We start from the raw sequence: 13728 nt of genomic DNA on the forward strand, positions 1-13728 counted from the left end.
TTGAATCTGACACACCCAGAGGCAACAGCACCAGTAGCTCTGCAAAAGAGAGAAGACGAGACTTGCAGCAAGCAGGATGAATGAGTATTCAACATGTTCTTTGCAAAGAGAAGCATCAAGCAATAACAATGTGAACTGCACCATTTCTGATCATTATATATATTTTAGTGCAAAACTTGCAGTCCGTGTGACTGAGGCCTCATGCTTACCTTACAAAAGACAATTTTAAGGCAATATCAAACAGCATTGATTCTAAAGACATTTCTAATTAAAAAAACAAAATTTTATGATGCTCAATGGGTTGTTCTATTCCATTTCATCATGTGTGCAATTAGAAGATATTTGCAATCGCCTGAAAATAGTCATTGTATGGGCCAGCATAGGACTCATGATAGGTAAAGTTTTTAATCTGCAAAAAATATCTTAAAAAAAACACAATAACTAAATGCATTAAAAATTTGAAATTACATAAAAACATGAAGCATGTCATTTAAATTATATTGAAAAAGGGAATAAGAACTAGCAAAAGCTGAAGGGTTGGCATTTTTTAACAGAGATACCTCTCCTTTCTAAAGCAAAACATTGCATTTTACAGCTGATTTATTATTGAACCCAGAGCATGTAAAGAATAAATTATGTTTACTGCATACAGACTTTATTTAGATTCACTTCCTTTTCTTGGTGTAATTATTTTTTTCCAGTGTAATCCCTTGCTACACGTTGGCTGGGAAGCTGCCAGCCTCTTTTGTTTGAAACTCCCAAACTCTTTCCTAGCAACCCTGTGGGACATCACCTGAGTTCATTCCCAAACGTGCCATGTCTTCAAACTCTGCCAGGCCTTTTAAAAAGCCAGTCCTGAGCTGTGGCTATCAATTCTTAAAAACAAGCTATCTTTTAATAAAAAAATGTTTTGTTTTTTTTGTGTTAGAGTCCCAGCATGACTTGACTATATGTAAACTTAGCTGGACCTCCAGTTCCCAATGCCCAAGCTGATATTTAAGGTACATCACAAATATCTGAGATCAACAGATTTAAAAATATAACAAATTTTTCTGTGGGTTGGCATATTTCTTTTGAACTATTACAAGTTTAATTTGGGTAAAAGTTGCAGGCAGCATATCTGCAATTATATATAAAAAGAAATACAGACTATCAATTTAACCCATGCTGGATCTGCTCACAGGTATGTCAATCGCCTGCTATTGTTGATTCAGAAACCAAAAGCAATTTTCCAAGTTAGAAAATCTTCCCCCGGATTAGTACACTGTTCACTGTTGAGATAAGTAGTACCAAAAGCCTAAATTTACTAAACACATATTCTCAACCCAAAATATCAAAACACAGAATAGCTGAGATCTAATACAGCCCCCATACTGTTTTCAGAATTCCAAAGTTTACCAACCCTAAAGACTCATTCAATTTCTAGATCACAGTTTCTTAACCAGCGTGTTCCTCCAGAAGTTGCTAGCTAGTTCCTTAAGCAATGAGCAAATTGTACCTCCCAGGTTAATTGACACTGATGATCTTTTTGGCTATCTGTATGGGTGACATTCTTCCCACTGACCAGCAATGTAGGAGGGCATTTTTCCCAATGGCCACCAAGTAATATACCATGAGCTGTGGGTAGAGGTGTTACAGGAAGAGTTCCTTGAAGACCTTTAAGTTATTTCAAGGTTGTTAAAAGTGTCAAGAAACGCTGTAGAATGGATGTGTGAGGTCTTAGGAGGTAACAAAATAACCCATGAAAGCGTTCCCCTTAAAAAATTCTACCACCTCCTACATATGCAAACTGTTTTCTCACGTCTGTGGGTATCTTTACAGTTACCCCCACCAATGCACACTTTAATGACAAAGAAGTTTCTCTTCAAGTTTATGCTGATGTTTCATTGTTAAATGTACAGTCTTATGGTTTCCATATATCAAATAAATGAGAACTCTCTCCTGACTCCTACACCAAGTGAGTGGACATCTCCAAATTCCAAATAACCAAAAAGCAACTCAATAGTAGACTTGGGTTTTTTATACTCCTAAAAAGGATATTGTTGTTAAGGATGTAGAGAAAGCAAATATCATGAACCTATGCCTAGAAGACAGAGTACCATCATATGAAATAAGAGTCTCATGTCTCCAAAAGTTATGTCAATCTTTTATTAATCCTTAAGCATACCTTTTTTTTCTTTTTCTAGTAGCTACATTAGTTTCCAAATTAAAACCTCTTGTGAGCTACAATATGTGACACCTCTTTTACATTTAAAACAGGTTAATGAGAGCATAACATTCATTTTTAGGCAATTTATTTAGGAGAATTTGTAGTACGGAATAGTGTGATGATTTATTTTCGGTAACTTCAAAAATGATGATATTTAGAACATTTTGAAGGATACATTGTCAATATTAGGTACAGCTGGCAACTGTGCAGAAACGCAGTGGTGCCATGACCAGAGCAATACACAGATTGACCGAGCCAAGTGGAAAATACCAACAAGTTATCCTTGTATGTCTTTGGTGATTGTTAAAAGAATCCCTTGTCTTTAATCTTCTTTCATTAGAGGCCACAGATGCTGCAGTGGTTACAGTGAAACACTACAAAGCCATGAGACATTGTTCAAAATGAATCCCTGGTATGTTACAGCTTCTCCGGCCTAATTAATTCCATGCTGCTAACGAGGACAAATCATTTCAATTATGATTTTTGTTACTTTGAACATAAGAAAGGAGAACTTCAAAAAGAGTACAATAAACTGAACCCTAAGAGTAGGCGGAGATTGGGTCCTTGTATAGTCCTGCAGAAATGTCTGGTGCTTTAAAAATAAGGATAGTAAGAATAAAGATTCAAGGGGAAAAAAAAGCCAATGCAACACAAGAACACAGATTATACTGTAATGTTTATAAAGGATCAAAAGTCCTAAAACTTCATGCATTGCGCCAGCAATTTCCACACAGATATATGCAAGAAGAAAATAAACAAAGTGGGGGCATTCCTTTACGAGGTGCCTAACAGTATAAAATTGGAACCTAAAATCCCCCTCTATCAAAATGTTTAGCCTTTTTTTCCAAGCATCAACCCCAGATCAGATACAAACTGTAAAACAAATGATTCCAAAGACTTAAATGTAGGTACTTAACTGCTCAGCATTATACAATGGTACTGATGGAAAAAAAGCATTGCATAAAACTGACTCCAGACTGTCATTAGAAACAGGTTAATCTGCTTCTGCTGATTGTGTTTAGGATCCATTACACAGTTATAAGAAAAGCCCAACAACCACAACAATCATTAAACAGCTTCACTGTAAGAACTATACTAATACTGTCAAATCCCATCTTAACATGGCTTGTTTAAAGGAAGCAATGTAAACTACACTCGGCTGCCATATTTTGGGCCTGAACCAATATTCAGCCTATACAAGCACCAGGAACTAGTTATAATCATGAGGCATTGGCTTTTGACAAGACATGAGGGCTGTCAAATTCTATAAGACATTGGTCAAGAGCTTATCATCAAGATATTACCCTCAGTGATTTCAAACCTGTCCGCCAGACCCACCAGCAGCACATTTTTACAGTAAGGAGTATTTAGTGTCCGGACAATTTTGATTTATCTGCCTGTGTGGATCTCATAAGACTTATAGATAGGCTACCCCTAGACAAGAATTACAAATAGACATCCCCAGATACTCTGTTTTGCCTTTATATTAAAAGGCTTATAACAATTGAACAAATACTTCAAGCAAAAAATGCTTAAAATAACATTCTTCAAAATCATCTTTTTCTTGCAGTGTCTCATAGAAAGGAAGAGTAAGGCTTCAGACTATAACCACTAAAGATTAGCTGCTCGATTTGGGCCTTGTAGAATAATATAATTAGGGCAGCAGAGTATTGGGGACAGCAATGTACTACAAATTGTAAAATTTGCCTAAGTGAGTCACATTCAAAATGTAAAGAATAATCTACCATTGAAACTTTAAAAAAAAGTCGAAAGTTTTTGGGAGAGGCCACAAGTACATCAAGAGCTTAGAGAACATATCAAGATTTCTCCCTATTAAAGGTTCTTCTACAGTCCATAAGTTTGATTTTGAACCCACCCAATATGTTTAAATAAGGTCAAGGTATTTTAACCTCTTTCAATATTTCGTTTAGTTTTTTTTCCAAAATGTACACATGTATATATAGGAAAATGCACTATTTAACTGCATATATAGTTTTATATATATATATATATATATATATATATATATATATATATATATATATATATATATATATATATATCACACCCCATAAAGCTCCTTTTTGCATGATGATCCAAGAAAAAAGCAGATCACAGACCTAACAGCAACTTCAAAAATGATTCAGCCAGACGGTTGCTCATGTCCTGCAACTCCTTAAGATACAATAAAAAAGGGCAAAGAACCTACATTGTTTTTTATTTAATTCCTGGCTACAATATGATAATCATGATGTTACATAGACAAGTCAGGTAGGTCAATCTATGAGCCAGTAAGCTTTTATAGGAAACCAAAAGAAACAAGTGTTTTTAAATGGCTACTAAACAGGAATGCTTACTATGCTCTTATAATTCCTAGAATGTATCAAATGTTCTAGAAAGTCAAGTTTTTTTAAATATCTGCTAGTTTATTCTTGTGATCCAAAATATCCCAGAATAAAATTTAAGGCTCTCTTTTAAGGAGCTATCCACTATACACCACAATGTTGTTTATTGCTTTGTTTTTCTTTTTTATGTCTCATTCATAAAATGCAAGCTACACTGCCTGTCAATAATATAATAAAAGGGATAATACTGAAGCATATTAGACAGCAGATAAAGAAAATTGTTTTTCCCTTGACATTTTGGCAAGCTTGATAATGTCTCCACAGAACATTTTACCTTTCACAAAGCATATAGTATTAGAGTTATAAAGCAGGTCTGTTTTAATAATAAAAATACAATATGTAAAGCAGTAGTTTCCTTGTTCATGAATTTTACCCTGAGGCTAGATTCACACTTTGCAAGCTTCATGCACTCATAATGTAAATTTGTACATTTTTAAAAATCTGTCCTCATGTATTTTGCATGGTTTTGTTTAAAAAAAAAAGGAATATTATTCTCTGTCTGGTACTTATATTGTGTGCAATAAAAATGCTACATTACCCTTTTAACGCATTGCGGTAATTTCTGCAAAGCCTAAAATTCAGTAATACAATGGATGCAGGCTATGTTTTATTAGCACACAGCACTGTAGTGCTGAAACATGAATGGAACTGATTGATTTGTATTACTATTTCATACTTGCTGCGGTGTCCTTGCTGTAGCTGACTGCATTATACAGCTACAAACCTCTTAGATATGAATATAAATACATTCACTGCAGAAAAAGGGTAAGAAAGTGACAGCAAAATGGATTTTTTCATCAATTTTTTTAACTTTGCAGTTAAACCAAAACTGCAAATTCAAAAAGCATGAACCTGATTTGAAACAGCCCTTTGTGGTTTGGATGTACGAGGTTTTGTAACCATGTAGTACAACCTAGCTCTACCGTATGCTTTGCATATGACAAAAAAAATAGTTTTTTGTTTATACTTTTATGAAAAAAAAAAGTCTTTGATGATTCTAGTAGTTATAAATAACTAGAAAAGAGGACTATTATCAAACAATATGAACGGAAAAGAAGCAGTTGAATAGTGCATTTTCTTTGGTTATCAGTAAAGCAGAGGTAAAATGGAAAGAAGGGCTAGATTGGGGCCGACTATACTCCACTAGCCATGGCAAACCTTCTACACTTAAGGAAAGTATTTTTTATAATAAATTTTTATTATTGGTTTCCACAAAAATACACTTTACACTGAATTCAAAAGTTGCACGTATAACTGTGTGCAAGTGTTTTATTGCAGATTTGCTATAATAGAACAAGAAACTTCATGTTCCTTGCAACCAATGTAGTGGGAATCAACAAACCCGCACTAACTCGTCCTATTCAGAGTAATACCTTCTATAAGGGCCGACCTTTGTAGTGCACTGCCCACAATGTGCAAAAATTGCATTTTAATAAGGTAGGTTGTATAGCCTGCCAACTCTTTATACTAAACAGGATCCTAGAAACATATTGTTTGAATATTTGGAGGGGGCTTACCGTCTAAATATATTTTTATTTACCTGGCCTTAAAGCCACGGAGGTTATTGATATTCCTTCAACCCCAGTAGGAGAGGAAGCATTCTGGTGATGAAAAACTCTAGAAAAAGTCTAGGCTCCAGCACACATAATCAATAAGTTGTTAAAGACACAACTGTTCCTCTCAACTAACTCTTCCTCTGTCTACATAAAATTCATTCTCCCCATGCTTGATGCCCCAACATGACACACACATGGTCTGGGCCAGAATGCATTACTGCAATGCATTCTCTATGGATATGCTTTAATACTAATACAAAATGCTGCAATATTTTGAAACAAAGGAAAGCAAGGCAACTTAACCCTTGAAGACTATTTCTTTCAATTGAAAACTTCTACAAAGCTTTAAAAAATATTATCTTTAAATGTTGTTAATTGGACCAGGCAAAAAGCAATGTAAACTGGGCCTAAGGCAAGTCTTAAAAGGAGTGAATTTTTATTTATTTAGCATTAAGTTATTTACATTAAACATCTATTCTAAATGGATATGACAAAAATTCATGTGGTAATATTTTACCATACCATTCTTAGCAGCTATTGTCCCCAACAAGCAATGAAGGATATAATCTAAACCAGTGTTGATAAAAGTTTTTAAAATGGGGGAATTCTTGAAATAACTTTCAGGTCTTCAGAAAACCCCTAATATATCTACTATATCCACAGATCAGAGCAAATTAATGTAGTTGTTATTAGGAAGAATGTCTCCTGAACTGATGGCCAATGAGAAGAATGTAACTTTTACAGATAGCTGAAAAGTTCAATGGTACCAGGTATACTGACCTGAGAGCCACAAATTGCTCATTGCTCAAGGAACCCTGGTTGAGAAACACTGCTCTAGGCCACAGCTAAGGAAACCAGTGCTAATAACCTAGAACGGCCATCATGATTTGCCATCTGTCATTGTTAACATTACTGACAGCACAACATGAATACTGTACATTGAAAGGGATCTGTAAACTGAAAATGTAGTGTTTGCATTTGCAAAGCTTTCTAAACATGTGAACTATTGCTCTTGGACTTTAAAGTTAGGCCCAAACTACTTGAGCCCTTGAAGAGTTAATTTACCCAGCTGCTCAAATAGCATGTTCAAGTCCCCTGCGAGCTTCTGATTACATGGTAGCTTGAACATCCTAAATAAATCAATGTATTATATTGTAGACACATGTAAATATTTGTAAAGCATACAAACTAGATGCATGCAAAATTACTCGTGCACACACATATGGTGCGGGTTCCATGTAAATTCTGGGTGATTTTTCTGCATTACTTAACCCTCTACTTCACTGCAGTTCTAAAATGAGTCATTCTTTCCTGTCCTGTACTTTGTCACCTGTCACTGGACAAGTGAATGTTAAGGCATGGTTCATTATTAAGATGATACTTTGTATTTAATAAAATCCTGGTACTGAAGAGCAGAGTCATGCAGTGAAATGAAATCACTTTTACTTTCAAAGTTCAGCTGCCATATCAGCAATGAAAACCCAGTGGTTCTGCCATCTATTTAAATCTGTCGCTACTTGGCGTCTAGAATGTTGTACAGAGCTGATGAGTCTGCAAAATGGCCACTAAATTAGTATTACACAATAATATCAAGCCAGGAAATGACATTCTTGGAGGACATTTATTACTGTAGTTTATACAAGCCTTCTTTACTTAATGACAAATTCTCTTTTAATAAAAGAACTGTAAACTTATTTAATTAAGAATGGTTCTAAAGTGAACATTACCAGTTCTACATGTAAGCAAGAATAAAACTGGCTGTGCACATTGTAGTTGTTACTAAGTGTGTAAATTTTGTAGCATAAATACTACAGGTGTAGGCAAGTGCACATGTGTGGCAGAAAACTAAACACAGTTGAATACCTGCCAAATACAAATACAAGGACAGGTTAATGAATGTACACAATGCTGTGCAGCCTGCAAACAGATGAAAAATAGGAAGGCAAACAATATTTTATAGACCTGCTGTGAGGGAAACAGGTTTAACCCTTGCTTCCTCTAGTCCAACTGGCGAATTTAGACTTGTCTCACATGGTATACCAAAAACAGAACTTTTATAATATACTGCCCATTATTTCTTTAACAAACACCAAACTAAACATGGGACACCTGATCCCTGTATTCTAAATGTTTACAAACCTTCCACAGAGTTAGAAGACTCGTAATTAAACAAGTCAGCAAAGTCGAAATCAATATCAGGGCTGTCTTTGCGGTCATCGATACCCAATGGGTCAGGATCAAGGATTCGATCGGCGGAGCTCATCTCTACAAAGAGAATAAATTAAATACTAGCAACCAGATGTAATTCCTCAAAATAAAGCAGGTCCAGGGAGTTTCCTCCCCCTTTGAGAATGATATATTTCAATCCTCTGTAAAATATGGTTCCACTGATCCAGAAGATTGTTGGAGGTCCATCTAAAAAAACACAATGATGGTACGGGAGACAAGGCGGGATGGAAGAGGTCACCCTCAGGTGTGCAAAAGGTATCAGCGTGCTCAGACGGTGGGCTTGGTAGATGGGTCCAGGGCTGCTCGGCTCAGTGACAGATCACAAGTGTGTGAAACTGGCAGAAGTACAGAAACAGCTAGTGCAGAACTTCCTGCTCAGAGCAGACACCTGCAAGTGACGAGGCGTGTCCTGCAGCCACAACTGGAGAAGCCAGCATGTCAGCAGCAAGTGTCACACACTAACACTGCCCCTCGGCATAAAACAGGAACAACAATGTCAATCTGCTAACCTCTTCCTTCCCTTCTTGATATTTAAGACATAAAGCAGGACTACCACAGCATGGCCGGCACAGAAAAAAAGCCATGGAGAACTCTTTAACAAGGCAATAAATCAAAGTGCTATTACCTTATGCAAGGTTTGGCAATTGCCTACAGTATGGTAAAATCAGATTGGATTGGTGAAAATTTTTGCAAGCTTCCAATACAACATAGCTATCTTGTGTTATTAAATCCTCATTGGATACCCCTTATTATAAATAAACTGGTGGATACTCAATCAATAATTTTAGGAAAACTCGGAGATTGACAGTGTCTGACCTCTCCAAAAATGTTGGTTATGCAAACCTTTTTCAAGCTACTGACGGGAAATAAAGTAATTAGGAGATTATGATTTTTTTTTACTTTCCCAATCTAGGTTATTGTTTCAGGATAGTGATTTGGAAGGGAGATAATCCCAGTGACAACCATAGAAAATCACCAGGTCACCAATTGCTCTCATAAAATGTTTACCTAAAAAATATCCAAAGCCATACCTGATGCTCAGGCAGTATGTAAGTGAAGGGTTAGGCCATCCACAACGCATATACGTTTCTGAAACCTGTTTCTTATACAGCAGCCTTTCTCAAACTTTTTATTTTGAGATGACCCTTGAAATATAATTTTCGCGAACCACTGATATAATTAATATATCCACAGCTCACAGTTTATTAGAGTGGTGGTCAGTGCGAAGAATGTCACACTTACAGATCATTGGTGTCAGTTTAACTGATCTAAGAGGCACAAACCGCTCATTGCTCAATGAAGCAAACTCTGAAGGAACCCTAGGGTCCTACAGAACACAGTTATATAGTATCTCCTAAATTGTGTTCTCAAATTAAAAAACTGCCAATGCATTTCAAACAATCCTAATCTTTGGTATATTGTATACTTGTACTTTTCCCTACAAATTCACCTTAACAGTGTCCCAACCAGAAGGTCATATTTTCTATATCCTTACTCTCCTGCTATGCTGTTTAGTTGCTGGGGGGAAGCAACTAAAGTATCCTAAAGCAAAGTACATTTTGGGTACAGATGGGACAATAGATTTAGCACTCATTATTGTGTTGTAGAAGCGCTGAAGTGCTTGTTAAATCAAATTGTCATTCCTTTTTGTCTAGGCTCTATCTTAGGCAATGGTGAAGCCACCAGCACCTTCTGAAACCCAAAACACATTCCTATTTTTTATTCTTACAGCATGCAGAGAAGCAGACCCTGCCATTTACATTGAAGAGTGGGAAAGAGGGATTTCCAGCAACCCTTACACATATACCTCGCCTTGCCTAGATCCATTATTATTATTATATCATTCAGTTTGCAGAAATCTGTCACAATGATTGTAGCAAAGTTCAGCAGACTATTTTCCATCATAAACCGAACAAGAGCAAAAAGATTGCATCTCTGCCCAACGACATCAAACTGAAACTGAACCGAAGTCAGCAAGTTCAAACTAACCAGCTACCATCAAAATCTGATTTGAAAGTGCCTAAACTTTGAAAAAGTTTCATCCAACACACATTAAATATATATTCTAATTTTTCCACAAAGCAGGATCCAGTATGTCTACTTTAAAAGTTTTGAATTTTGTAAAACCGGAGCTATATTTTAAAATAATAATAATATCTGACAGGTCAGATTAAGGCTATGGAGATTGTATTACACCATGTCCTCTATCAGTCTAGTCCTGATATTGCCTACAAAATTATTAATGGTTTCATTATCTTGCAGCACCAAATAAAGATGAATAGCCGAAAAACAATCCATCAGAGGCATCTAAAGAAAAAAAAAACTAGATGGGGGTAAATGTAGGGTTCTCTTATCTGTTCCTTTCTTGTTTTATGATAAATATCATATTTCGCCCTCATCATTTCCATCTGCAGCCATAATTATGGTGAGGACAAATGAACCCTGGGCTGGGTCATGAAGACGGCATTCAAAAATAATGCCCTACTCCCACCCAGTCACTGCATTTAATTATTACTAATGAAACAAAGACAAATTCCTCAAAAAAATTTGGAGGGAAGAGTTTATAAAGTCACCAAGGTTTGGATCTTTTCCAGGTTTTGCCGTGCCGTTGTTTAACAAGTTTACATCTCATAGTATTGATGTTTGGATGTACAGAAAGCCCTATTTATAAAGAAGTGGCCATCAAATAAAAGACTGCTACTTCTTTGTTTGCCTTTTTTGGATCTGCATCTCTATAACACCAGAAACTAACAAAAGGTGATAAGTTTTTTGGTGGTCATGCAGGACAGAGAGGGAGATCTCCCAGTGAATCCATAGACACCTACAAAATTTGCCGGACTGTAAAACTCTTCCTTAGTTTCTGCAAAACAAAAGTTGTCTGGAGTTACACTTTATTCCAACCCAAGTCTACAGTAAAAGTGTTTTAATATTTTGTATTTATACTCAACATTGCTATTTCACGCCAGACATTACCAACCTCTGAACTACAGAAATACTATACAAAACAGTCGCTGCTTCTTGCCTTTAACCATAAATCAGGACTGCCAGGCTGAAGCTGAGAAAATAACACCGCAGATCAATAGTGTTGTGGCTCACGCTTGTTATTTAAAAGCAATGGAAGCCGATATTGATCGGAATAGGGACCAAACTTCTGAGAAAAGTGGAAGTTAAGAACACTCTGTTAATCCTCCTAAGATTCTACCGTAATTTGCTGTAATTAGGGATTTCAATGGTTCATCACAATATAAATTGCAGCAGACACTCAGGCCTCTCAGTGTCTGGGATATTGGATGTCAGCATCGAGCTTAACATTAACCCATGTACTGCAGAAAAAAGATTTCCATAAGCTTTAAAAAAAATTACCGCTATTGACCATTATGGAGACTTACCCAATAACATTCTTTTAAAAACTAAAATTATTGGCCACCAGATATGTAATGAGAAATACTATGCCCTGTCCTTCCTCCTGTACAAATACTTACCTTGTCATTGATTCTGCCATTACCACACATGAGGCAGCATGTCCAATTTTCCAAGCCAGGCCAGGGCATGATCTATGCATCGATCTATTCTTTCCTATAGAGAATTTCAACTCCATGTTCTGGCAAAGTGAGATTGAATGATGAATAAACCGCACATACAAAGGCCCAGCTCACATTTTAACAAGAGGCTCTGTGGGTGACCGGGTCGGAGGAAGGTCAGCGTAACACTGGCACACTACAAAATAAAAGTACAATTATCTCATAATTACAAACAATTTTGGGGACTGGATCCCTGAAATATGACATCATTGCTATGTATTTATTTGCTATTATAATGCTAAGCCCAATAAATGCTAGCAGATATTACTGCCACCAGGAAACAATTATAGTGGCCTGAAAGCGGAACTAAAAATGGAAAAAATAAAATGCGAGCAGACAGCATTTCATTGCAGAAGGGATTTTCTAAGTTCCTTCTGCATTATAAAAAAATGTATCTGCTAGTTTGCAATTATTTGATGAATGTAAACTGAGTTATAACCTTAGTATAAGGTCCAGGTATTGCTGGCTGGTAAGAATTAATAAAATCCTGAGGATGTGCACAATATCACCCCCCAGACAAAAAAAATTATTTTATACCTGCAGTGCGGGGAGAATGGGGTGTTCACCCCACTACAAATGTATTAAGAAATCCCTAACAATAAATTTTTGTTTGCTGAAATATACAGCTTAAACCACACCTATTGTTATATTAATAATTCATATACAGTAGAACCCCGGTTATCGGGAACTCAGATAACCAGAAAATTCAGATAACCAGCACTTGACAGCTCCGCTTTCTTGATTGCTCCTGCAGTCCTAGCGGAGCTGAGGTATGTGTTCCTGGATGCAGAACACGAGACACAGCTCTGCTAGGGCTGCAGGAGCAAAGTATTCTGAGTTGTACATGTGCAGGCCGGGTATCTCGGCATCCAGGGGGCTGCACGTGTGTGCCAGAGCCTGGCCAATCAGCTATGCCGAAGGTCCAGAACCTCCTCTCTCAGTAGTCTCATATCCTCCTTTGGCTTACATCTGTATGCTGATGACACTCAGATCTATCTGTCCCATACACAGCCTTCCCACCTACCTACCCCATACACAGCCTACCCACCTACCTACCCCCCACACAGCCTTCCCACCTACCTACCCCATACACAGCCTTTCCACCTACCCCATACACAGCCTTCCCACCTACCTACCCCATACACAGCCTTTCCACCTACCTACCCCATACACAGCCTTCCCACTGTGCCTCTTCTGCTACATCTCTTTGTAGTTCTCTTCATTGGCTTCCATTTCACCTGAGAATCAACCTGTGCTTTGCCTTCAAACCCCTCCACACTTCTTTTCCCACTTACATTTCTGCCCTGATAACCCCCCAGCCCCTCTCTTTGCTCCTTTAATGACCTACTAAAGACTTCCTCACTCATAACCTCATCACATGCACGGCACCAAGACTTTTCAAGAGCTGCCCCAACTCTCTGGAATGGTCTCCCCGTCCTATTCAGCTTGCTCCTACTTTCTGCTCATTTAAAAGAGCCCTCAATACCCATCTTTTCAAACTTGCCTACCCGTCTTTTTCTGTCACCATTCTATATCCCCCTCCTATTGTCTTACTTCCCCCACATCATAGATTGTAAGCTCTTCGGGGCAGGGTCCTCTCCTCCTGTGTCACTGTCTGTATTCTTCTGTCATTTGCAAGCCCTGGTTAATGTACAGCGCTGCGTAATATGTTGGCGCTATATAAATCCTGTTTATTAATATTATTATTAATAATAATAATAATAATAATAAGAGGTTCGGGTGAAGAT

At 37.1% G+C, this 13728-nt stretch overlaps 1 protein-coding gene across 7 annotated transcripts in view; it reads right to left on the minus strand.

The window, feature by feature from the left end:
- The window catches only part of NFATC2 (nuclear factor of activated T cells 2), a 121977-nt gene that overhangs the window by 94210 nt on the left and 14039 nt on the right, over positions 1 to 13728 (minus strand). For 2 of the 7 annotated variants that reach the window (XM_072414158.1, XM_072414161.1), the window contains exon 1: positions 8310 to 8814. The exons of 2 other annotated variants lie outside the window; for them this stretch is intronic. In XM_072414158.1, the coding sequence (XP_072270259.1) occupies positions 8310 to 8433 (124 nt within the window). In that variant the 5' untranslated portion in view covers positions 8434 to 8814. Of the gene's footprint in view, positions 1 to 8309; positions 8816 to 13728 lie in introns of those variants that run through there. 3 more of the 7 variants (XM_072414159.1, XM_072414160.1, XM_072414163.1) reach the window with 3 other exon arrangements.

The sequence above is a fragment of the Pyxicephalus adspersus genome, chromosome 6, assembly GCF_032062135.1.
Source record: "Pyxicephalus adspersus chromosome 6, UCB_Pads_2.0, whole genome shotgun sequence".
NCBI classification, from domain to species: Eukaryota; Metazoa; Chordata; class Amphibia; order Anura; family Pyxicephalidae; genus Pyxicephalus; species Pyxicephalus adspersus.